The following is a 27,620-nucleotide window of genomic DNA, read 5'->3' as shown; positions in this document are numbered from 1 at the left end:
CAAATCAAAAAAAGTCCAATTGAAATTAGGATGTACTGATTAAGCTGGTTTTGTGACTAACTTTTATGTAAGTCTTACCCTGACTTTATACAGTGTTTAGCACAGAATTTCTCCCTGTTTCAATTGTGGAGTTTCACTGTCTTAGCTGTGGCAAATGTCAGATTTAGGAAGTAAGTTAGACAGTGTTGGTTCAGATAAACATCTCCTTCCTCAACAGTAGTTTTGAAGTTTGAAAGTACAGTAGAGTCTCACTTATCCAACACTCGCTTATCCAATGTTCTGGATTATCCAACACATTTTTGTAGTCAATGTTTTCAATATATCATGATATTTTGGTGCTAAATTCGTAAATATAGTAATTACTACATAGCATTACTGTGTATTGAACTACTTTTTCTGTCAAATTTGTTGTATAACATGATGTTTTGGTGCTTAATTTGTAAAATCATAACCTAATTTGATGTTTAATAGGCTTTTCCTTAATTTCTCCTTATTATCCAACATATTCGCTTATCCAATGTTCTGCCGGCCCGTTTACGTTGGATAAGCGAGACTCTACTGTATAATAGTTTGGACACAAAATTATAGGGTTTCAACATTTTGATGCTGACAGCTTTGGGGTGCATTTACATTTGAGAATTAGTGAAGTTTGAGGCCACTTTCACTGCCATTTCAGAGTGCTTTCCAGCTCTTGCTACCCTTTTCCAATTGTTCGAAATGTTTCAGGACCAGTGACATTATTTCCTTGTGAAGTGCATCACCAAATGTTTATTATCAGACTTGTTTGATGTTGGATATTAGATTCCCTCCGTCAAGAAAAGGCAGTGCAGTGATTTCCCTGTTAGACTTATTTGTTTCTAAAGCTGATGTATTCCTCTTTTCCAGCTACTTACCATGGTTTGAGGTATACTACAAACTTTTAAATACGCTGGCAGATTATTTGGCTAAAGATCAGGTAATGTTATCATATTTCTGTTTCTATTCATGAAATATACATTACTTTAGCAGAAATGCTAATCCTCACCAAACTGTTATAAAGTCATGGCCCATAACTGAGGTTGCTCTGTTGTTGTTGTTTTAATTGTTTGCCAACACGTTTGCAAAATGAAAATTTCATATGCCAAATGACAGTTGCTTTGACCATATTTTATTTACACTTGCAGACATTTGGGCACTCTGAGGTTGTCCAGTTTTAACTATGCATAAATCAAGGGAACAGAAATGGGGTGAGAGATACTTCTTCTGCAAACCTACGGATACACATACTTCTCTCAGTCTTAGTTCCACCAGACAGAAGAGCAACTGGACAAATTTGAGGACTGTCTTTCAAAAAGAAAATAGTCAGTGCAATGATTGAATGACTCAGTTGGACTCCAAGCAAATGCAGTTTTCAAAATTCAGAAAAATGTGATCTGTAGTATATACAATATATATTTTAGATATTAGATAACTTGTTTTCCTTAAAAACTGAAGTAAAACTTTTAAAAATCTGAGCACCATGAAACAAATGGACGACATTAAATCTACTTCAGTAGACTTCAAAACCTGCTTATTTCCATTCCATTAAAATGGACTTATTAGTACTCTGTTAAGAATGTCCTGCTGGGAAATGTCGTAATATATGTCCTGAGGATGAATTGTTCCATTCCTTGCTATTTGTCTACCCTTTATGCATTCTCAGAAACACATTTTCTGCTGACATAGTGTGTACAGTTTTAGACACATTTATTTGGAAGCTTCATTCCCCCACTATTGGCATGGCAACATTGTGGCATTTTCAGGGACAGAATCTATTTCAGACATGGAGAGAGACTGATAAAATAATCGAACAGCAAGAGGGCCATTTAGCCACCAGATTCTATCATTTTCACAAAAAGATTCTGGATGGGTAAGAATACACCTTTTGTTTTGAGGTAAAGACACTTAGTACGTGTTTGTGGCCAAGTGGGGATTCAAATCCTGCGTAACATAGTGGCTCAAGCCACCATGTTACACTGGTTGTAATAGTAACTAATACGTAATGATATGCTAAATCTATCTTTGTAGATAGCATTTCCTAAGTTCGCAACAAAATCACTTTTTCTATAAGGTAAACGTTTACTTAAGTGAACCTCATGTGTTAGTCACCCTTATGTATAAGCCAAGAGCAGGTTTTGGGACTGAAATTACTGTTTTTGATATGACTCATGGACAAGTCTAGGGTCATTCCGTGGAGAGGGGAAACCTCCAGAGTTGCCTTAGAAGACCATCCAGTCCTAGCTGCAGCCACAATTTTTCTACCCAGGCATTCAAAAAGGGCAGGAGTGGTACCATAGTTCAGAGAATAAATAGGATCAGTGCTTCTTTTAGGAAATCCCAGGACTGACAAAGCTCTTGTCTTTCACTACTTTACTCGGAGATGGTTCCTTTTTGGATAAGAATGAAGGTGCAGTATTCACATTGATCTATAGATATGTTGACCCAAGTTTTTTGGGTTGATTTTTTGGTTAAAAATTTTAGACTTATACATGAGCATATAGAAGATATCTTCATATTCTTGCCCAGAAGTGCCAAAGTAGTGTTGAAGCATCTACAATATAGGTGAGAGCAGTGAAGATCATGACTGAAACTCTTGGAGGTCTTTCATTCACAGTTAGAGTCAACTTGATTTCAAATAAAAACAAAAAGTATAAAAAACCAGGCACTCTCTCCCTGCAGTGATTTAACAGGAACACATTCATGAATGTCTACATTGGAAATAATGGTTTAGATATAATATATCTTTAGAGTGGGGCACTGGGCTAGATGGCCAATCATGTCTGTTGCACCCTTTCACCACAGTGCCACTAAATTGTTAATTTCTGTTTGTCTCGCCATTTTTAGTAGGTTCTATTTTGCTGTGTATCTTTTTATCATTAACTTTTGGAATACGCTTTTGCACAAGGCTTTAAAATCAAATCAGAATTTTATTGTGGGATTGCTGATCTTTAATTTAGACACTAAAAGCTTGTGCCATTTTTGTGCCTGGGGATGCTTTGTATCCCCCCCTCCCTGTGGAAAAATACATGTGCTAATGTTATAGAGTAGGAACCCCATGTGGTTCCTACATTTCCTGAACAATCCACATGGATTTTCAATTCTGATGCAGGATTTGGTATTCTTTTCTTCCATGGGCAGCATTCCAAAGCACTCCCATGGTAAAAGAGTGTTGCATATGGATTGGCTCTTTTGCAATCATGTGTTGACAGGGCCGGCCGGAGATATTTTTAAATGTTAAGCGGGGGTGCTAAAAAGCGCCCCCGCCACCGGCCCCGCCTCCCATGCCCTGGCCCCGCCCAACATGCCCTGGCCCCGCCTCCCACGCTGCGTGCGCACAGCACATGCGCACAGCCAGAGAAGCCATTTTTGCCCTTAGTTTGTTGACTAAGGGCAAAATGGCCTAGGTGTGCTGTGCGCACGCGCACAGCACAGCTAGGCCATTCGGGCCTTACTTCCTGGTCGCGGCCGGCGATCGCCCGGGCGATCGCCGGCCGCGACCAGGAAGTAAGGCCCGAATGGCCTAGCTGTGCTGTGCGCGTGCGCACAGCACACCTAGGCCATTTTGCCCTTAGTCAACAAACTAAGGGCAAAAATGGCTTATCTGGCTGTGCGCATGCGCACAGCACAGATAGGCCATTTTTGCCCTTAGTTTGTTGACTAAGGGCAAAATGGCCTAGCTGCTTGTCGCGGTTTGGCGTGGGCGTGGGGATTGAAGCCCCGCGGGCCCGCGCCAAACACCGGAGGCGTCGGTGGCGCTACGGGTCGCTGTCGACGCCTCGACAGCGCCCCTAGCAGCCAGCGCCCGAGGCGGCCGCGTCAGCGGCCGCCTAGTAACAACCGGCCCTGTGTGTTGAGCACACTCATGGGATGACTTCCATGTGGTTAACACTTTGTAAGATGATATTGGTAAGCACTCAAATGTATAAGGACTTGCATGGGAGAAAACTTGACGTCTTTTCAATAAGTTTGGCATTTGCTCTAAGATTCCCATGGTTTTCTGGTAAGCTTTATGGCAAAGAAGAAAGTTATGTTATAGTGTGCTAGAGTTGGGATTCACATGATGCTTCAGTGCACCCCAGTCCTGTGTGAGGAATAAAGACGTTATGATAAGTGTTTTTGTTCCTCACACAAAACATGTACCATACCTACACAAAGCAATGACAATAGATGCTTAGTTAGAATGTACACTTACAGATCAGGAAAGCAAGTACAAAATAAAAGAAGTCACCAGCATGCTTAATATGTTTTATCATGAAATACTTCCTTCAGAAAATGGAAGTTTGGTCCAAATAAGGAGAACAAAAACCAACAAAAACCCAGATAAAAGGAATGTAAGCAGACAATAAAGGATGCAAAAAAGAATTTTGAACAGCATGTTCATTAATAAAGAATTCCTTGAATCCACTAGATGCAGGAAGCCACTTAGAGGGAAGTGGTTGGATTGATAGGTGACAATAAAGTCAAGAAGTGCAAAAATAGGACATGGAGATGGCAAATAATAATATTTTTACACGTCTTCACAGTATAAGATACAGTAATGATCTGAGCATGAACTGGTATTTCTAGAAAATAAGAGATGAAGTTTTAAACTTTAATGACTAACTTCTCAATAAAAATACTCAAATCCACTAAGTGTGGTATTAGGTGAGCTATCTTGCTCTTTCATTAGAGTGTAGAGAACCTTAATTTAGTATACATGGATTAAGGTAGTTAGGTAAAGGTTTTCCCCTGACATTAAGTCTAGTCGTGTCCGATGCTGGGGGTTGGTGCTCATCTCCATTTCTAAGCCGAAGAGCCAGTGTTGTCCGTAGATACCTCCAAGGTCATTACCTTCCTGCCAGAGTGGTACCTATTTATCTACTCACATTTATATGTTTTCGAATTGCTAAGTTAGCAGAAGCTGGGGCTAACAGCGGGCACTCACTTCACTCCCCGGATTCGAACCTGTGACCTTTTGGTCTGCAAGTTCAGTAGCTCAGCATTTTAACACACTGCACCACTAGGGGTGGATAATAGGATATATATCTTCATCCTTCATTGGAATTACTGGTTACATTTTGATGTTTCCCTTCTGTTACCAGATTCTAGCATTATTTCAGTTTGACCAGCTTTAATATTAACATTTACTGGTAGTGCTATATTTGGTATATATGGGCCTTGTTCAGTATGTTTTCTATCGATGAAAGCTGTTTAAAGCATCACACATCTTGGCTTATAAACTAGGATGACCAGAAAACTGTCATTTTAAATGGACCTATTACAGAAAAAGTGATGACACCTAATGTAATTCTTAAAAAATGCCGACAGTATGAAATGTAACACATGGTGATTGGCTGAATGTAGGAATGGATTGCATTATGATTGGCATATATTTATTGCTATCTCATACAATGCATTTATTTGCATGATGATCTGTGAAAATACTTTCCTAAAATGCAGTGGACACAGTCCCTAGAGGTTTGCTTCAAACACGAAGGGCTTGTGATCCTGGACCTATCCAACTGCTGGATCACAAATGTGATTGATGTGTATAAGATTATTAATTACTTTTTCAAAAACTTACTTTGAATAGGAAGATGACTTGAATGATTTGTTAGACACCTGGTATCAACATCCTGTTCCAGAAGCCAACACCCCTATCAGCTTAAATTTGGTAGGTACAGAGCACCTTAGTTAGATATTTTGCTTGGTTGGCTGACCCATCAACTTGTTTTTCTTATTCTTAGGAACTAATTGTCTTTTTATCTAAGTTGTGATCAGATGATGTGAAGGCTTGAGTTCTGTGATGGTTTGTGTTCAAGGTTTAGACCTCCATTTTGAAATATTTTTCTTTTCTTACTGTTGTGGAGCCTATACAAACACAATCCTGCATTAGTGAAGAAAGAAAGAAAAACAGGAAAATATTGTGTAAGGCTTTCATGGCTGGAATTACTGGAGTGATTCCGGGCTGTATGGCCGTGTTCTAGCAGCATTTTCTCCTGACATTCCAGAGGATCCTCTGAAGATACCAACCACAGATGCAGGAGAAAATGCTGCTAGAACATGGCCGTTCAGGCCAGAAACTACACAACACATCAAAAGGAAAATACTCTAAAATGGTGGTTTAATGCTTGATCCTAAACCATGCCTTATTTGCAGCCTCTCGATCCCTCCAAACTCTCAGATTTCCCTTTGTCTCCAGAAACACCCTCCCCCAAAGCAACTATTAATCTTTTAGATTGTTTATTTATCACTCCTAGTCTGTTCAATTCATTTTCAGAAACTAGAAGTAGAACTCCAACTACTTGAATTTTCTTTTTCTTTTTTTTGTGGGAGGGGGAGCATTTTGGCAGTCTGTATGGCACCTGGGGAACCTTGGGTACACACAAACTACCTGAATTGCCCTCTACATGTATAGCCCGCCCACCATATATTTCCCAGCTATTTGCCATTCCAACATATTGGTATGATATTTTTCCTTTCTTCGTTGCCATTCCTGGTGCTGCTCTTTTGTAAAAGGACAAAGTCTGTATTGTTGTGAATTGACCAAGTTGTTGTTGCTGTTGTTGTTGTTGTTTATGTTATTATGACTAAATTTTATCAAATATTGTAGAAACACATTATTTCAGAAAAGGGCAGCATCATAGGGTAAATCCAACCCTCTGGTTTCCCCAAATGAACTTGTCCAATTTTCTTTCTCATATTGAAAAAGAACAACGAGGTGTTTTTTGCAAGTGAGCAAGTTTTGAAAAATCAACCAGGTTTAATAGCGGTGAGTTTAAAATGCTGTGGCTGCTCCCAGGCAGCCCCCTTGGAAAGAATTAATTGCCTGCCAAATGATGTCTCTGTTGATTGCAAGTGATTCATAAACGTCCCTTGAGAAATTACTATGTTTTAACTCTGGTCTGAATGAGGCAATCTTCTTGAATATATTTTCTGTTTAAACTCAACCAAACTTCTGTGTGCAAATTGTATAATAAACATTTAAAAATACAATCCTTTATTCTTATGGTGTTTTGATACAAAAACAAACCAAAGAGATTACATTTTTCATCTGTTTCAACTATTAATGTGTTTCTGAGAGCACCTCTTTGAAGAAGAGGAACCTAAAATGTATTATTTTCACTGCATAAATTTACGTGTGGCCTTGTTGTCAGTATGTGAACGGTGCCTTACCATCACATATTCATTGATATTTCAGTGAATGTGTTGTTTTTATCATAATCACTCAGGAGGCTGAATATTTCACTTTTAAATGACTTGAGTCTAGCTGTCTGAAAAAAAGTTGAATAATTGGCCACTAAAATAAAAAATTGGGGCAGCACTCTGCCAAAAAAATGGCAAAGGATTAATAGGAAATCCAAAGGTACAAAAAAACTAAAGGCTCCGGACTAAATAGTGAAAATATTTTCTACCTCTTTAAATACTTGAGAGTTCTTCTTATTGCTAGTAGTAGAGATAGTTTCTGTTTTGAACATGTAAATATTCCTGCACTTTTTGCAACAGTGACATGTGCTATTAAAACAAATACGATGGTTTTTAACCATGGTTTTCCCCACTCATTCACTATATTATTTCTTGAATGGTTTGATACACAATCTAAAAAATAATTGTATAAACAGAAAATATTTTCAAAATCTTGGGATGGATTCTTGGTGACATACTCTCTGGGGTTTTGATCTTTTTTGTTCTGTCATTCTCTCCATATAATACAGAATAACCACTTGGCTTACTTAACTACTTTGGCTAATTTTTTTCCTTTCAATGTTGCTTGTGTTTTATTCAGAGATTAATACATTCTTACGGTGCAATGTGTTTTATTTTTCATATTTACATAACAGGGCTGGGTAATAATAGGATAATAATGATCTACCAGTACAAACACCTGACTTTAACAATAGGTTTAAATAACTCACACAATTTCCCCGGAATTGAAAATACTATATCCACTTCCATGTCTTAGCTTAAATAACATTCCTCTATTGCAAGAAGGAGCATCTGGTGGCGCAGTGGGTCAATTTATTTATTTATTACATGCATTTATACCCCGCCCTTCTCCCTGAGGGGACTCAGAGCGGCTTACATTCTGCAACGAGGGCCAGCAACAAATATACTATAAAAACAAAACAATTAAAACATGATAAAAACATGATAAAAAGTATACAAAAATTAAAACGCTGCAAGGCAGCGATATTGCACCATCCTCAGTCATTCACTACTGCTACAATTACAGATTTGCGACCCGATTACAACAGCCAATGAGCTTATTCGCTGAATGCCTGGGCACAGAGCCAAGTTTTTAGTTTTCTTCTAAATCCCAGGAGGGATGGGGTTTGCCGGATATCGCTGGGGAGGGAGTTCCACACAAGGTTAAACCCTTGTGCCGGCAAGACTGATGACTTGAAGGTAGGGTTGCTGACCTGAAGGTTGCCAGTTTGAATCCAACCCAGGAAGAGCTCAGATGAGCTCTGTCTATCAGCTTCAGCTCAATGCGAGGAAATCAGAGAAGCCTCCCACAAGGATGGTAAAAACATCAAAAACATCTGCGCGTCCCCTGGGAAACATCCTTGCGGACGGCCAATTCTCTCACACCAGAAGCAACTTGCAGTTTCTCAAGTCGTTCCTGACACGGAAAAAAAAACTGCAAGAAGGGGGTTAGTTTCATAGTGTCTCTGTTTAATTTATAAATTGTTGCAAGCAAAACATATTTATCTGACATTAAGTCCCATTGAAGGGAGGCGTCTAAATGTATTTCTGTAGGGTGCTGTTGTGAACTGAATATACACCCCCCCCCCCCGCCAGCTGAAAATATGGCTGCAGGTGAACTCAACACTTACAAGTAAGGCAGTGGATAAATCCTTGGAAAACATCTCTATGCAGTGAAGGCATCGGATTAGTGACATTAATGGATTAATAGGTCAGGATTGCAGTGTTATTGCACTATAATAGCAAACTATATATGAAAAATAGAATAATTTGAAAACTGTTTCAAGAGCATAGACCACAGGTAACTCAGCTATTCCCTTTTGAAGTTTTGCTCTCCCCATTCAAGTGCCGTAAGTAGTCTGAGGCTTCTCTGTTGAAAACAATCACTTTCCCAAAGTACAGCACAACAACCCTGGGAGAATCATAACATTGTACAATAGGACTGAAACAAAACTTGGACTAAACTGCTGTTATGGCAATATAATGGTAGGATGTGATAATACCAGTTTATATGTAGTGAGTCTGCCTCAGATTATTTCTGTGGATCAGGCTAAATTATGCACATATAATCCCCTGTAAACTAATATATGGAAAAGTTTGTCTAGTCTTAAAAGTTTCTCATAAATATTTCATATTATGAAATCAGTATGCTAAAGAGGCAGAAACTGGAAGCCCAAAGGCCAAATTTGTTCCTGTGAGAGTAACAGCAGCCCCCACTTTCAGCTGCTAACCAGAAAGATATGAGCTACTGGAGATACTAGAGAGATTTTTAGCAACATGCTTTGCTTTGACTCTTCTGAAAATTGGTTGCTGACTTGTAGCTGTAGAAGAAGATGAAGGTTTAACCCTTTTCTTCTCATCTTCAAGCTGTTCTCATTACCACTGTCCCTTGCTAATTTGACCGTTCAAAGGGAACCTTGTTGCAATGTATTGTGCTGATGATAATTTAAAGGCCTGTGCTCCCTAATAAATAAGTACAGTCTTAAAAATAGCAACACTTAATGATTTTAGTTAAATTTTAATGTTTTGAAAGGAGTATGTTTAGCTTTCAAGGCCCAGACTATTGAATTATATCACAATATTTATTATTTTATAATTTTTCCATTGCTGCAAAAACAAAAGTTAACTGAAAGCTTTCATCAATATCCATTTGTTTAGTGTGGTAATTTTGCATTTTTGTTTTCTTCCACCTTTCTCCTTTACCAGCATTCATACTTCATTACTCCTGATTTAACTGGACTTCCATCAGTACCTGAAAGTGTAAGTTTTTAAGTATTTGTGATATTTATGTGGTATCATCTAGCAAACATTAAAAGTTTAAAAGCAATGCTTTTGGGTTGGAAAGATTAGCCGTTTACAAGAAACGTTGCCCGGGGGACGCCTGACTGGATTCACTCAGTCTTCGAGGAGGCTTTTTCTATGTCCCTCAAAAGATCAAAAGACAACTTGGCGAGGTGGCACTACCTGGAGGAACCTCGTGTGACTTTGGAGCAGAACAAACAACTCTTCATATGTATGCTTGCCCACAATGTCCTGCCTCATGTACGGAGGAGGAGTTGTTTAAAGCTATGGACAATGCGGTCTCTGTTGCCCGCTTTTGGTCTAAAACTATTTAGCTGTTTGTGATTTCCTTTATTTCATCACTTTTTCAATTTATTTATTATGCAATACTTTTGACATGAAATAAATAAATCTAGCAGATATTCACAGATTTCACATGGGTGGGTAGGACCTTAGAGTTAACTTTATGGTTTTATTCTCTGATCTACAAATCCCATCACAATATTCTTGTGCAGATTTTTGAAATCCATGAAGATGGAGAATTTTGCAAACAAATAGTGTATATTTCAATTAAACTAAAAGTAAACCTTTGCTCACAATGACTACAAAGAGCAATGGGGCAAATGTGCATGTGCATACTTTAATAATTGTATAAAGAAACGTGTGGGAGAGCAACTTTACCCATTACCATATATAGAAAACCCGATTACAGTTGGTTACAAGCGGATTACAGTCCGCTTTTGCGGGTTTCACACTTGCAGATTTTATTATTCATGGGTTTGAAATGCCACTGCCTCTTGAAGTTGGGACTGTCATGGCAGTAACTCTCTTTTTTGGCTTGATGAAAGGAGAACTCATGTCAACTTTTGCAGGGTATGTGAAGTGATGTGTGGGAATAGCTCCTCCTCCTTTCCCGCAGGACTGCAGTAGTGGCACCCCCATTCTCCCCTCCCCACCAGAGATATTCATGTTTTTCCCACTTTAATGATAGAGCTAAGTCCCAGTTATTGTTTCATTTTCCAAATGAGAATGAGACCATGAATTTCAGTCAAAGATGCTTATTGTGTAAACCTATTTCTCTAATAAGATCAATTTTGCCTTCTTTCTTCTCAGAAGAAATAGATATTTATAAGCTTGTGCACCACTCAATTACCACTATTAATGTGTTAACAGACCTTATTCTTTATTAAACAGAGAAATCTTACTGAATATTTTGTTGCTGTGGATGTGAACAATATGCTGCAACTTTATGCCAGCATGTTACATGAGAGGCGCATCATTATTACCTCCAGCAAACTAAGCACTGTGAGTACTTCACACATCTCCTTTCAAGTAGAATATATTGAGCATTGCACAAAAAGGGCCTGCAGACCTCTGCAGATTTAAATATGCTCTGTATGTACTTATGAGATAATATCTACACACTTTTTAAAAAAGGTACAGTTTTAATCTGACTCTTGAAGCACAAAGGTCTGATTTATATAAGGCCTACTCAGATACATTAAATCAGGTTAATTATTTTTTTACACAAGGATGAGAGTTCTCTAATTCTCTAGAGTTCGCTTCAGTGCCTTCCACCCTATAAAGAATTCTTAAGGGCTATTATAAGATCTTTATTATTCACTTGTGGCTTATTCCATTGGAGGTACTTGAAAGAAATCAAGGGGCTTTTATAATAGCTGCTATCCTAAACCTGGTAATAGCTGAATTCATCTTGGTTGCAGAGTAGTGTTTTGGGAGCACATACTGTAATAGCTCTGATTTTGGAGCAGCTCTTCAGGCTGATAATAACTTACTATTCCAAATAGCCCTTTTTATTACAGGTTTTATGCTTCTGCGTATACCGAAATGGCTTTCTTATGTCATTGCAGATGGTGCTGAGATAAAGAGTGCTGTGTTTAGTTGCTATAGCCATGCTTAAATCTTTTGATAGTTCTTTTTGTTTTAGCTTTTCCCATGTGGTGTAATTTAGAAGTCTAAATCCATCTCAGTTAAGTTCCGAGTAACATTGCTTTCAAGCCAAAAGGCATAATTGTGTGTGCATAGTGTTGTCTGTTTAGACTTAATGACATTAATATATTGCTGAAGACTGCCTTAAATCATTTGCTTAACATAGTTTGCCATCTAGAATAGGCACTTGAAACTCCTGGCTTTATTTGTGCCCTCTGTGACCATGTTTATGGTCAGCAAATAATATAAGTAGGTGAGCATAAAGGGAAAAAATAATTATTATGGCTTTATAAAGAACCCCCCTTTGTTTCTGAGCTTCATATCTTAAGGATAATACCATTACAAAGAAAAAAGTAACCTTTATCAATAAATTAAATCATCCTATAACTTAGAACATGTTTAGAAGAAATGAACTTTAAAAAAAAAAAATGAACGCGTTACTAGAAAAAACAAAAAGTGATAATGAGAATGTTGAGGAGGAGCATATTTGCCTGTTCTGAATCAAGGGGAAGACTACAAGTTTATATCAAGCATTTAGCCTCTGCTAAAGATTTTCTTTTCTCTTTTATTTTCTTGAAACTACAGTAGCGTCTCGCTTATCCAACATAAACGGGCCGGCAGAATGTTGGATAAGTGAAAATGTTGGATAATAAGGAGGGATTAAGGAAAAGCCTATTAAATGTCAAATTACGTTATGATTTTACAAATTAAGCACCAAAACATCATGTTTTACAACAAATCTACAGAAAAAGCATTTCAATATGGTAACGTTATGTAGTAATTATTGTATTTACGAATTTAGTGCCAAAACATTGCTATGTATTGAAAACATTGACTACAAAAACACTGACTACTAGAAGGCTGACTGCATTGGATAAAAAGAATGTTGGATAAGCGAGACTCTACTGTATATATACTGGCAGCCCCCAGGTTATGAACAAGATAGGCTCTGTAGGTTTGTTCTTAAGTTGAATTTGTATGTAAGTTGAAAGAGATACATATCTAAAGTGTAACTGGAGCCATTTAAAAAAGGTTTTGGATAGCACAGGGAAAGGTTAACACATCTGTATAACGTTTGTTTTGCTGTCTGTGCCCCTGTCCAAAAGATTTTGCCTCATTTTCTGTCCCTGCCACACTTGGATTTTGAAACTTTTGGGTTGTTGGAAACAAGGATTGGTGACCACTTTTCCCATGATAACTCTTTAAAGGAGCGACTTTCTCTTCTTAGGGGTAGATTTCCTCTCACTTACTGTTATTGTACCCTTGTTTGTAACTAGGAGCTGTATCTTAGTCAGATGTTTGTAATTCAGAGACTCGTTGTATTTGGAAATTATACTTACAAAGGAGTCAGTCAAAGAAAAAAGAAATATGGCAGCACCTTTAGGACAGACTGGTTTTTTAAAGCAGGAGTTTTCATGCTATTTTTTTTTAAAAAAAACCCACTTCTTCAGTGGTTTATCAAGTTATTACCAGCCTCTGAGATGTCTCTCCTTCCTGCTACACTTTCAAAACACAGATCATTATTCTGTATGACAGTAATCTCACTTTCAGTTTGATAGCTCAGACATGTTCAAAATCCTACTGTGGATTGTACAAGGAAAGATACACATAAAGGAATGTGTTAATCATCAGAAGTAGCAAAAGCAGATTTACATTTTTGCCTAACCTGCGTATATACTAGGACTGCAGTCATGTACAAGCTTCTCTAAATCCATTTAAATTAATGACATGTGAGCTGTAACATTTTTCATTTTTACTTTCTCAAAGTGTAATGTGAGCAATATCTCCTTTTTCGCTCAATCCAGAGAGAAAAGTGGGGTACAAATGAATATGATAAAGAAATGAATTAAAAGCGGAATGCCAACACTGAGGAACTTCAGGTACATACAACCCACCAGAACTTGGATTGCATATATCCACAGAATGTATAGAGTGGGTTAAAGCTAAGTGTTGAGCTAGGGCAAAACATTAACATTGTATTTCTAGAAGAATAAAGGCACTGTCCAACTTTTCATTTGATTACACATCCATAGAGTGCTGAGGATTGCTTTGTGGCACCTTCACTTAAAGCACTGATTCTTAATTTATCTGATCTGAGGGATGATGGGGTTTTTTTTTGTTCCAGGTGCCAGTGGCCAGGACCATATTGGTAGCCATGTCTTTCTTTTCTGGAAACTTTCCAGGAGCTAGCAGTTGATGCTCATGAACTGACATTAGTCTGCAGACTACCACTTTCAGTAGCATTCATTTAGGCAACCTCAATAGCTTGGTTTCAGATAGCATACCTATATAGAGTAAAAAGAAAGAAGGAATCATATGGCACATTTTGGATCAGTTGATCTTTTTCAGCATAAACTGTCTCGGACTTCAATCCTTTTCTTCAGAAGCATGCCTAGATATTTTCCAGGGGTAATACATCTGCTATGGGAAATGTTAGCATACAGCTACTGTTTCTGTTTCCAAAGTGTGTGTGTGTGAAGATGATAGAATACATGTAGTCCCAGCTTCAGTCAGGTATTTTCAGATAAAAAACCCAGAGAAATAAAAAATAAATAAGATATTAGTTCCCTGATTGCGATTGTAGAGCTCCTTCCAATCAGAGTGGAGAACACAGATACAGATAGAGCCATATAGAGTGAGGCTGTTTGTTTCCGTCCAAGCTGGCATCCATTTTAAGTTACCACATGTACAACAAAGCAGAGCTGTATCATAATGTTAGACTTTTCCTGTTATTTCTGGGTCTGGCATGCATTAACTATTTTCCATCTTTGGTCTTCCCCCAGGTATCTGTCAGATATTGTATTACAAAGTGATACAATATCAGGTATAGCAGTCTTGTGGAATAATGTTAAATTGGTCACTTTGGGATACGCATACCATGACTTAAATAAATAAAAATATGGTTGAGTTCTTTGCCTGCATATAGGACTGCCTTGCTTCTCCCTGTGTAGCATGAGTAATCAAGAGAGGAAGCCTCTAATTATTTCCCCCCAAAACTGATAGTGTATTACAAGATCAAATTGTATATCTGTGATGATGGAAGAAACCCAGTCAGTTGGTCCTTCAGTGCTTAACACACAGACTTCTAATGTGTTCTCTGGAGAACTACAAAACACTCTAAGGAAGTTTGAGGTGACATGGAACGTTGCGGGAGAAGGGAGGAGAAAAGAATCTACTGTTGCGGGAGAGGCTCTACTCACATTCCATGACTGCAGGGCCATAATCAGATGCTTTGTCATTGACCAGATCTATCTACAGTTGTATCCTGACTGTTGTTTCCTGGTTCAGATGAAAGGGGCAGCAGATGTATCTGTGCTTTGCTTGTATATTGAAAGAGGGGGAATGTGTGTGCAAAGTGAAAAGACTTTCCCCAATTGGGACATTGTGAGCTGTCATGCTTTTTATATAGGATCTTTGGCTGGTGTTTTGGGTCTCAAGGTGGATTGTACATATGATGAGCCTATTGATGGGTGTTCTTGGCAGGCATTGTTAATCAAAAGTTTGCCTTTGTCTTCCTCTAAGGTAGAGGAAAACTTTAGTGGTTTAACAATTTCATGTAGAAGGAAGTCTGTGTAATTTCTAGTTAAATCAAACTGGATTTAAACTCCTGCATTTTTAATAGTTAGTATGTTTCTACTTTTATTTTTCATATAAAGCATGGTTTAAAAAGAGCAAAAACCTTCATTTTAATACATGACATTGGATAGTATATTTAATGGCTGAGGCCTGCATAAAATAAAGCAAATCTGACTGTATTTCCTAAGTAAAATAAAGGCTCTGCCTTAGAGTTTTGCTTTTTTAAAGAAACCTCTGTTTCCTTTGAAAACACTGGTATCAATCCATTCTATTGTTAAGGGAGTTGTCCTTTATCTTTGAGGTTAACTTAATACCAAGTGTTTATGACAGTTCATGCAGACTGAGTTGTGATGTCACCTTCAAGTTATCAGCTCTGTTTCGGTTCACTATCTAAGGGCAGAAGCGCTGATATCAAAACGTATAATTCAGTGCTTCTCTCAAGCTCTCCTTTTCTTTTGTGGAGGATATAAAATTGTTTGAATCTCTATGCCACCATTTTTTTTAGATCTCGCATTTCCATGCCACAAATTTTTGCCCTATGGTGGTAATCAGTATGAATAACTGATTTTGATAGGTATGTAACTGAATATTGAGGGGAAAGGTTGTATTTTGAAGCGTAGGAAGGGTGTACATCTCTCACACAGTGGTGAACAACATATTAGAATAAGTTAGAACAAGAAATTCCACTTTTTTGAATGGTGAACAACATATTTATATGGGGGGAAGTTAGAATAATAAATCCCACTATTTCAGTATATTTTGCATCTGTTTCCATGAGCTCACACATTCAGTATAATTAAAGTGTGCATTTCCTATGCATTTTGCATTATTTGCAGATTTTTTTTTATTCTGCATCTCCCCCTTGCACATAAGTGTGCTCGCACACATATACCATACATGAATTGAATACTTTTTAAAGCTATGCGGAAGTATTTGATTTAATTGTTTTCTCCATAAAAATTCCTTGTTGTATACCTTATGCAGCCAGTATGGAAAGCTTTTTATTTTCCGGCAGGCAGAGTTGGAACATCGATTTTATGCCTGCTGTAGGCAGGCCCTCAAAGCTTGGGCCCCAAGTGAACCTGCTGTGGTAGTCTACCATAACATCATGCTGTAGTCTTGTGTATTCAAAACAAAAGAATAAATCATGGTTTTACAACAGTGCATCAGTTGACTTATTGTTGTTTTGTGACCGCTGGGTAGGAAGGATTGCTGTTTAATGCCATGTCATCGGTTCTCAACTCAGTCAAGCATGAAGGCTTGTCATATGCCTCTATAATTGTACCTCTCCAGACTTTCTCTAACTAGTCAGCTGGGGCTGTGCATTTTGTCTCCAACACCCGGCTGGCCCGTGCCTGACAAGAGCTTTCTCATCATCCTGTCAGTAATATGTTAAGTAGTAGGGTCTGTTTTGTAGCCTCTGCTGTAGAGGCAGGTGGAAAGGATATCATACTTTAATGTGGATGTCGAAATGTTATCTCTGCCCCTACCCACATGTTTAGAAAAAAGTTTCCCCCCCTTCTTCTGTAGCTAATGCTGGACTGATAAGTTTGTGAGTGCTGTAGTTAGAAATTACAGCTGTGTAATATTTATGCTGTCTCATGGAGGATGGGCATATGTAAAATACATTCAGAAAACTCAAGAAATTAAGCTATTGAATACATTTGGCTTTTATGAGACGGGATCGTCCGTATCCTCAATGACTCATTTGTGACTATGTCCTTTATTAAATTATTATGCTTTGTAACTAATCCATGTCTGAGTATAATGCATGTTTGTTCCTATCAATTTCTCTGCCTGTGACAGACTTACTGTTTTATTAATAGTTGCCAGGGGACTTGAGGCACTTGAAAGCATCAGAACAACTGACCAGATGCTAGGGAATGCAAAGCACCCTCCATTAATTGCCATAATTGCATTGTCCTTTGTCACACTCGCCTTCCAGCTGACTTTAAGAAGAGATTCATGAGTATTTGCTATCTAATCCAGATCCTCTAACGGATTGTCAAAGTCTTCTCATGCCATCTTTGCTTTTTGCCGTGTCCAGCATCTATAACCTTTCCAACCCAATGCTGACTCACGCTTTGAAAATGCAACGCATGTAATTGAAAGATTCTTCACCCAGTATGCTCCCTCCCATCTTCCCAAATTAAAAACAATGTTTCACTTCTGTAATAATAATCCCAAAAAGTATACTAACACAAACAACCAAAAAAATAAAACAATTAATAAAACAATCACAATCATTAGGAAAAAAAATGGCAAGTGTAGAAATTGGAAACATTTCAGTATGGTGGCCTGAAAATGCTGAACCCTCATTACTGCCCCATTCAGTTGTGTGAGGTGACTGGGGGGTCCATCTACATTAGAATAAATGCAGATTGTCCCCAATTTATCCATTGTAGTTCAATGCTATGGAATCATGGAAGGTTTTTTAGCCTTCTGTTCCAAAGAGTTCTGATCTCTCTACAAACTTTAAAAAAACAGTATTTTGTATCATTGAGCTGTGTCAGTTAAAGTGCATTAATTCTACAGAGCCAGCGCAGGATGGAACAGTCGACAGGTTTCCTTCGTGATCCCACCCAACCTTGTTTCTCCAAAAATAAGACAGTGTCTTATATTAATTTTTGCTCCCAAAGATGCACTAAGTCTTATTTTCAGGGGATGTCTTATTTTTCCATGAAGAAGAATTATTGTTGAACAAAAAAATGAACATTTATTATATAATGTACAGTAGTAATCACAAACCAGCATAACCAGAATTTCAAGCATTTCCTATCAAGAATTTCTTGCTACTACCATAATTTCCATGTACAACAATCTATGGTACATACATTTACCGATCCTGCATGCTCTGGTGTTCTGTCCAGCAGGCATGCTTCTAAACAAAAACTTTGCTAGGTCTAACTTTCAGGGGAGGCCTTATGTTTAGCAACTCAGCAAAACTTCTACTAGGTCTTATTTTCAGGGGGTGTCTTATTTTTGGGGAAACAGGGTAGCTGGCTCTTTTGACAGATTTTACTGGGGACCTAAATGCAACCAAGAGTTTGACCTATCATCTTTAGAAATGCCCAGAAAAGAGCTAAAATTATGGGTGTGCCTTCCAAAACCTTAGTTTTTGGGTAAAATACTGTGCTGTCATTTTGATAAAATACATGTTTTATAAGGATTAAAATATGTTCTATAAGACTTAAAAGAAAAAGATAATCTTGAAATTTATATGCAGTACTAATGTAAAAAAATGTATGCACCTTTATTTTATTTTAATTGATTTTTTTCATAATATGTTTATTACTTTTGAGTTGGTGGTTCAATTACCTATTCGTTTTTGAAAATGAGCATAAATTAAATATTTTGATTTTAAACAGATGTTTACAGCAACAATATTTTTAAAAAATAGAACGTATTTCATTGCTCTCTTCAGCAGATGTCAATCTGTGTACTTTACATATGTTTGGTTTCTCACCTAAAACTAATGGAAATAACATGTGAATAGTGAAGTTAAATCAAGTAAGTGAAAGCAAATTAAATGAGTCCATATATATTTTTACTATATACATATTGTATGATAATGTTGATAGAAGTTGGTTTGCTTGCAGCCAAGGCCAGCAAGTCTACAAATTTATTTATTTATTATAATTTTATTCAAAAATTTTCCAAGTGAAAATACATAATTAAAAAAAGATACAATTAGAAAAACATTCACAGGTGTTGGAAGGGAAGCTGGGATGGGGTAGGCTGGGAGGGGGTAAGAGGCATAGATTAGAATGGTAAGAAAGAAATTAGGTTAAAATAGAATAAAGAATAGGTGGATAGGAATAATTTCGGTCTTCCATTATTTTCTCTTTGTGGTTTTATCTTATCTAGAAATTTTCTTTTTCTTATATTCTGGTCTCTCTTTGTATTCTTTCCTCGGGGGCTCCTGTTTACTTTATTTAGTACTTTGCATTCTTTCTATATTTTTCGTATGTTTTCCTATCTGTCCTTCTTAGTGGTTTGCCACTACTTTCCTTCAATAAGCAGGTTAGTCTGTCCATATCATAAATTTCGTCAAACCTATCTAGCCACTGTTCGTTTGTGGGAATTTCTTGAGTTTTCCAGCATCTTGCTAAGGTTATCCTTGCCGCAGTAGCTATGTAGGTAAATAGAATGTCTTCATTCTGGTTAAAGTCCATCTACCAAGTCTACCAATTTAGATGACCACATCAGATGGGCTAATTTCGGTGGCATACTCCAGTTCCTCTTCATTTGGGCCATAGAGCCCACCAGTTCTCATCCCATGATGTAGAGCTACTTCTGGCAGTGCTCCATCACACAAATGGAAAGGAAATGGCATTTGCTGCCACGGTGGCAACACGGATGGTCTTTTGTGTCTTGCACTAGCAGCAATGGGGGAAAGCCAGGAAAGCCCCTCCTGTAGGATGGGGTTAAGGGTAAGTCAGATGATGCAGGGCATGGGAAGACAGGTGGTGATTCCGGTGGCCAATGTGATAAAGTTGTTAGATGATAACTATCTGTATAGTTTCTGGGAATGCAGCTTTGTAGCATATCTGATTTTTAGTCGATGTATATACTTGTGTGTGGGTCAACTTAATGTATCAGTTAAGGATAGATTTTGGGACCAAATTATGGATTTTGATATGACACATGGATAATTCAAGGGTACAGTCTTGAGGCTCATCACAAGACTCCCCGGATTCGTTTTGCAGAGAAGCAGAAGTGTCAGCATCATCTCAGGTGGCTGGTGCCCTTGGCCGCTTAGCATTTTTCCACTCAGGCATTCAAAAAGGCCTGTCACCATTCCAAAATAAGCACTGGTCCCTTCTACTCTCTCTGACAAACTTTTGCAGTGCCTGGAAGGGAAAATGTTGACAGAAGCTGCTCTTGGATGTTCTCTCACCAAAGCAGAGAAGCAGACTCCCTTCATCATGGCTGGGAAGCCTCAAGAGCTGCCAAAAAAGCCTGGATGAAGCATCCACTTCCTCTGCTCTCTCTGTTGCAGGTAGGGCACACCAACAAGAGCTGCCATAGAAAGTGTAGAGGAGACAATTGTTTCATTATTTTACCTTTATTGTTTAAGTCAGTGTTTCTCAAACCCTGCACCTCCAGATGTCTAAGACTTCAGCTACCACAATTCCTAACAGCTGGAAAACTGACTGTGATTTCTGGGAGCTGAAGTCCAAAAGACTTAGAAAAGCAGAGTTTGAGAAACTCTGGTTTAAGTAGAGGGAGGAAAGTGAGGAAGAGGAAGAGTAGATGGCGATGAGAAGCTAAGAGAAGAAAATGTGAGAGGCTTAGAAAATTGGTAACTTAATTCCCTGAAAGCCAAACATAGTGTGAGCAATACATCGAAAGATTGCAAAAGTCATTGCAACCTGCCTCAAATAATACTATAAAAGATTGTATAATATGAAATATCCTATGCAATAGAAAGCAGTCCGCAATATAATAAACAGAGGAAAAGTTCCTCAGGAGAGTCACAGAGTCACAGAAAAAAATCCCTCCACATAATTTCCTTATATATAGGCACATATGAAGGAGGGCACATCTGTCTTTCAGACTAAAAGATATGATGGTTAGAAAGCGTTCACATTGCTTGAGATATTTGATTTTCAAATGAATTGTCCTCATTTCATTTCAACATTCACTTTTGTCTTCCCCTTTTTCCATCATAGATTGTTGTTCTTTCTACCACAACATGTCCAGAAAGTTCTCTTTCTCTTTCATATTATTTCTCTCCTTCCTCAAGCGTCCCTTGATCCGACGGTATTAAACAACTACCGGCCAGTTTCCAACCTTCCCTTCTTGGGCAAGGTTCTGGAGCAGGTGGTCGCCTCGTAGCTCCAGGTGTTCCTGCTAGAGACCGATTATCTTGATCCATCACAGTCTGGGTTCAGGCCTGGTCCCGGTACGGAGATGGCTTTGGTCGCCTTGGTGGATGACCTCCGCAGAGAACTTGACAGGGGGAGTGTGTCACTGTTGGTTCTCTTGGATATCTCAGCAGCTTTCGATACCATCGACCATGGTATCCTTCTGGGTCGGCTCGCTGGAATGGGTATTGGGGAGTTGCTCTGCAATGGCTCCGTTCCTTCCTGGAGGACCGTTCCCAGTTGGTGAAGCTGGGAGACACCTGCTCGGACCCCTGGCCATTGACCTGTGGGGTCGCGCAAGGTTCAATTCTGTCTCCCATGCTTTTAAACATCTACATGAAACTGCTGGGTGAGGTCATCCGGAGTTTTGGAGTTCAGTGTCATCTCTATGCAGATGACACTCAACTCTACTACTCCTTTCCATGTAATTCCAAGGAAGCCCCTCGGATCTTGGACCAGTGTCTGGTCGCTGTGATAGACTGGACGAGGGCTAACAAGCTCAAGCTCAATCCTGACAAGACAGAGGTCCTCCAGGTCAGTCGTAAGGCCGATCGGGGCATAAGGTGGCAGCCTGTGCTTGACGGGGTCGCACTCCCCCTGAAGGCGCAGGTCCGCAGTCTGAGGGTCCTCCTGGATTCAGCACTGACGCTTGATGCTCAGGTGTCGGCGGTGGCCGGGAGGGCTTTCGCACAGTTAAAGCTTGTGCGTCAGCTGTGACCGTACCTTGTGAAGTCTGACTTGACCATGGTGGTCCAAGCCTTAGTTACCTCTAGACTGGATTACTGCAATGCGCTCTACGTGGGGCTCCCTTTGAAGATGGTTCGGAAACTACAGTTGGTACAAAGACCAGCAGCCAGGGTGATTACAGGAGCAGGCTATAGGGAGTAGTCAACACCCCTCTTTAAGCAGCTCCACTGGCTACCAATAAGTTTCCGGGCCCAATTCAAAGTGCAGGTTATTACCTATAAAGCCCTAAACGGTTCAGGACCTGATTATCTCTGTGACCGCCACCTTCCCTATGAACCCACGCGGGCCTTGAGATCTTCTGGGGAGGCCCTCCTCTCGCTCCCACCCCCGTCTCAGGTGCAGTTGGTGGGGATGAGAGAGAGGGCCTTCTTGGTGGTGGCCCCTCAGCTCTGGAATTCCCTCCCCAGGGAGATCAGGCTGGCACCCTCACTATCCATCTTTCGAAAGGACCTTAAAACATGGTTATTTTGATGTGCATTCAAATAAATATTTCCGGTTAGTTATTAGTAGCCACAACTACTGCACTTTATCACACTCCACTCTTATTGATTGAACTCTGTAATGAGATCCTTAATTCCCTCTTGTAGAGTCTGCTGAATTTTATCTTACAGTTTGTATATTATGTTCAGACTCTAATATTCTAATGTTTTGATATTGATGTTTTATGCTGGTTGGCATGTTTATATTATTTTACTTGTTTTTATTGGTTTAATTATGCTGTATTTTATTGAATGTTGAAACTGGGCTTGTCCCCATGTGAGCCGCCTCGAGTCCCCTCTGGGGAGATGGGAGCGGGATATAAAAATAAAGTTATTATATTATTATAGCTTAGCTTGCTTAACCACGCAGCTGTCTGATGCATTTCCTCCAACCCTAACAATTCTCTTGAGACAACAGGCTTTCTTTTTCTATGGAAAGTGATGGAGAGGCACACGCTATCATAAAATTGTAACCTATAAATTTAAAAGGAGAGGAAGACATGTGTTTGTCACATGCCCCTCAGTTTTAACTGTGATTTATCCACATATCATAACAAAATTCATAATTTTGGCCCCAAAATCTGGCCTTGACTGATACATGAAGTCAACTTACGTACAGTCGGCGCCTAAAACATATTTTAACTAAAATGTTAATTGGGGGATCTAGTGATTTAGGTAAAATAGCTAGGGAAATCTAGCAAATGAATACATTAATGAGTTCATTGGTACATTATTTCCATGTTCTCTTCCTTCCAATGCCTGTGTGCCACCTGTTTCATAGATGTCCACCATGACAGAATTGGAATTCTGCCACAGACTCTGTACTTTCTTACCTGCAGTGTCGTTGTCAATTACGTTTCTGTCATATGTAAGTTTGAGATGTTTTGCATAGAAATGGTGACTGACCTATTTTTCTCTCTTACTCACTGAAGAGTTCACTCCAACTATTTTATCCTGGCATAATATCTGAATCTAGAATAGTGTGTGTGTGTGGGGGGGGGGGGGGGAAGGGGTCGCTTAGGCTTAGTGTCAGAAAGCAGCAATGGTGGAAAATCTGGGCAAGCATCCAGCGTATTCCCCCAGCATAAGATCAGAAAGTACAAACTGAGCAAGGGAACAGTGTTTTGATTCACAACACAGGTGATGCATGGCTCATTCTGTAGATCCTAGTTTTGCTCCATAAACCTCTGTGCTCTGCCTCTTTGGCATGAGAATATTGTTAGAAATTGAGCAATTTAGAATTAAAATATGCTTAGGGAAATCTTTCTGCATCTCTCTTCCTTTCACTGACTCTATGTGTATCGATACACAGAGACAGAGACAAAAGCTTTTCTGATCAGCCCACTTATCTGATTACCATGGCATTGCATTCTTCGGTGTTCTGCTTCTTTGCTAATGGATATGTGCCAAAGCCTGTTCACTTCTCTCTTTGTTTTCCTATCTTGTCTGTCAGGCGTTTATTCACAGGGACCTGTTTTCGGTTATGATGCAGTATATTTTATATGCAGCCATGTCACCTTTTTATATTAAATTTTAGGGTTTTTTTTTCAATTTTAGTAAGTAAAGGTTTTAAACTGTCCCTTTATTGTAGTATCAAGATCCTCTACTGACTGACTACCATAGAGAAAAGCATACACTCCGATAGAAATTGGAACTGGTGTAACTATTACAATTACTTGAGAGTGCTATTGTTTATTAATTTGCATATTGGCAGCAACCTATATTTAAAAACACACAAGTATAGAAATACAGATTATTAACAAGTTCTCAGGATAGAAAAAACACTTACACAGTACTAGGTCTTTTTCCATATGTTGACTTACAAGATCTCTCACACAAGAGAGTGTGAGAGAAATACCTTGGAACTGGAGTTCAACATATGTTGGAATGACACACTGCTATGTATTTGTCAGATCTGTGAAAATAAACCTTTATGAACAGACCCTGAGAAATTAGGAGATATCTAGATATTGACTGGAGGTGTTATAAAAGTTTGTTTAAAAAAAAAAAGGAACTAGTTCATCTGTAAACAAGCTAAAGTAAGGTAAAGGATTTTCCCTGACATTAAGTCTAGTTGTGTCCGACTCTGGGGGTTGGTGCTCATCTCAATTTCTAAGCCGAAGTACCAGCATGGTCCATAGAAATCTCCAGGGTCATGTGGCCTGCATGACCTTCTCACCGTAGCAGTACCTATTGATCTACTCATATTTGCATGTTTTCAAACTGCTAGACTGGTAGAAGCTGTGGGTAACAGTGGGAGCTCACCCCATTCCCCACATTCGAACCACCGACCTTTTGATCAGCAAGTTCAGCAGCTCAATGGTTTAATCCCGCTGCGCCACCAGAGGCTCCTAAATAATATGTATAGGAGCAAAGAGCCATAATATGAAACTGTTAGCACAGTAGTACATACTGTATTTTCCTTAAGCATAAAGCAGGGCCTGGGAAAATTTGAAATAATGAAGGCAGGTAAATAGTTGCTTCGAAGGAACATAAAAAGAGGACTATAATTGGGGAGGTGATATATTGCATCAACACATTGATCTCTGGAGACTCAGGCTAATTTTTCATACTTTTTGTTCATTTTGTGTAAAATTGTATATTCTAATTTATCAGTAATTTTGTTGGGCTGTACAAGGCAAATATTTTCAAATTATTCACTTTGCTTACAGTGTAGTTAGTCCTCCGTATCCATGGGTTTTGCATTTATGAGTTCAACCCTCCACAACTTGAAAATATGTTTTTAAAAATCCAAAAATCAATTGTTGATTTTGCCATTTATGACACCATTGTATATAATGAGACTTGAGCATCCACAGATTTTATTATCCATGTGGGGTCCTGGAACGAAATCCCAGGGAATACCAAAAGCACACTGTACATCGATGTAAAAAATGGTGTCTGAAAGCATTCAAGCTTTCATTAGCTATGTATCAAGAGGGTTCTTTCTTTTTAAAGACACGTCAACAGGACTCTTTCCACATTATATCTGCTTCATGCACTTTATCCTTACATATTTATTGTTAGTTAGAACATGGACTTTACATGACCTGTACGAAGACTTGAGGATTCTGGATGAATGGATTTTAATCTTGGACATTCTTAAAATTTTATATAATGTGATTTTATTTTGTAATGGTACTTGTTTTATATGAACTGTTGTTTTGTAGATTGTTTTATATGAATTGTTGTTTTTACATTGTTTTTAGGCATTGAATTTTTGCCTGTTTACTGTAAGCCGCTTTGAGTCTCCTCGGAGAGAAAGGCGGGGTAAAAGTGATGTAAATAAATAAATAAATAATAGTCACCTTGAGTCCCTATATCAGGAGAAAGGCAGAGTGTGTTGGAAATGACAACCTACTTCAAGCCTTCTCTATTAATCTGTTTATTTATGGTCCTGTTGCTTACTGTTTCCTGTATGTATGTTTTGGTATGCAGCTTCCTTTATTCTATGGTTCCTGAAAAGTTGCAAAAGGGGCTGCAGACCACATGCTCTCCCCCCCCTCTCTCTCTTTTATTTTGACTATGTGGCCTGTTGATAGTTGCTTTTTTATAAGAGAGATGACCTAGCCAGATGACACAGAGAATTAACTCAGACATATCTGAAACTGGACTGATAAGTTTTTTATCTGTGTATACTGAACACATGAAGGTTGTGAGTAAACCAAATATGTTATTTTTATCCAAGCCTACTTCATTTTTGTCTCTTTAGTGCATGACATAAAACAAGTTGTTTTATGGGAGAGTGTGTATATGTGTGTGTGTGTTTATATATATATATATATATATATGTGTGTGTGTGTGTGTGTGTGTGTGTGTGTGTGTGTGTATACACACACACACATATACATACATACATATATATAGGCACTGAAAAACACTTCTGAAGCACTGCTGTATTTTATGCACTGTTTTCCTATCAGATCAGAGATCTGGTTATTCAGTTGCATAATTACATCTGACTGTATACCACAAGAGACGATTCTAAAGGGTGTTTGACTCTTCTCTGAAAAGTCATGCTTTTCTAAAAAGTTATGATCTCCAAAGAGTGTTCTCCAAAAGGTTACGAATTTACTCCAAAAGAGTAAAAGTAAATAAATAAATATTTGCTAACATATTTTATTAGTTTAAATTAGTGTTTATTTAGCACTGTAGTGTTGCTTCTAAACTTCAGTATTCTGTGTTGAAAATCTTATGGCAGAAGAGGATAGATACGCAACTCCCATGGTCTTTTCTAACTTCCGTATCATGAAACCATCACCTTGTCTCCCTTACATCATCTTTCCATGCACTGCTCTGTCTCTGCCAGAGGCTTGCAATTCCATTCCTGCTCAGGTGTCCCTTTTAGAAATACAAGTCATACTCAGTGGAGTTATCTTGATGGCAAGCTACTGTGTATCCACCATCAAACCACACAGTCGCTAGCAGTACAGTGTCTTGTCAGGTTAGGGGGGGAATCAGACAAAAACACTCCCGCTCAAAACTTGACAGCGTTGTAGAATACATTGAACAATGACATCAAATGGTTTTGACAACTATAATAATATCAACAATGGCAGCCCTTGTGCTTTGTGCTAAGAGTGATCCCCAAAGGTCTGCTTTTCTCAGTATCATTTTTCCTTCTCATATCTAGCAGGCATTTGTTTCTAGGCATCCTTGCTGTTAGGTTATTATTATTTTTTTGAATTGGTGGATTGCAAATCTCAGCCCACTCCCAAAATGCTAACAAATGAGATTTATTCAACAATTCAATCAGTTGTGTTTTCCAGTGTTATAAATAGCCAAGAATTGATTTTGGTTCAGTGGAAATGCAAACAGTTTAAATGAGGAGAAATGGCAGGAATGCAGGCCATAGAAAATAATTTTTAATACTTGCACAAATATCTCACAAATCTGTTAACACGGAGAGGAAATGTTTTGTTTGAAAAAAACTCAGAGTCTCAGGTGCACAGCAGAGTTGTGCAAATACATTGAATTGTTCATAGTAACTACATATAATCAAAAGTAGGTTTTG

The 27,620-nt window shown here is 38.5% G+C and overlaps 1 protein-coding gene across 3 annotated transcripts in view; it reads left to right on the top strand.

The window, feature by feature from the left end:
- dennd1b (DENN domain containing 1B) overlaps positions 1-27,620 on the top strand; it is a 222,795-nt gene that overhangs the window by 110,863 nt on the left and 84,312 nt on the right. For 2 of the 3 annotated variants that reach the window (XM_062980777.1, XM_008119992.3), the window contains exons 6-10: positions 886-955; positions 5,591-5,671; positions 6,710-6,769; positions 9,910-9,963; positions 11,179-11,289. In XM_062980777.1, the coding sequence (XP_062836847.1) occupies positions 886-955; positions 5,591-5,671; positions 6,710-6,769; positions 9,910-9,963; positions 11,179-11,289 (376 nt within the window). The remainder of the gene's footprint in view (positions 1-885; positions 956-5,590; positions 5,672-6,709; positions 6,770-9,909; positions 9,964-11,178; positions 11,290-27,620) is intronic. The other variant, XM_008119993.3, reaches the window with a different exon arrangement.

Source organism: Anolis carolinensis, chromosome 4, assembly GCF_035594765.1.
Source record: "Anolis carolinensis isolate JA03-04 chromosome 4, rAnoCar3.1.pri, whole genome shotgun sequence".
Taxonomy (NCBI): domain Eukaryota; kingdom Metazoa; phylum Chordata; class Lepidosauria; order Squamata; family Dactyloidae; genus Anolis; species Anolis carolinensis.
This window is presented reverse-complemented; position numbering and strand designations above follow the sequence as displayed.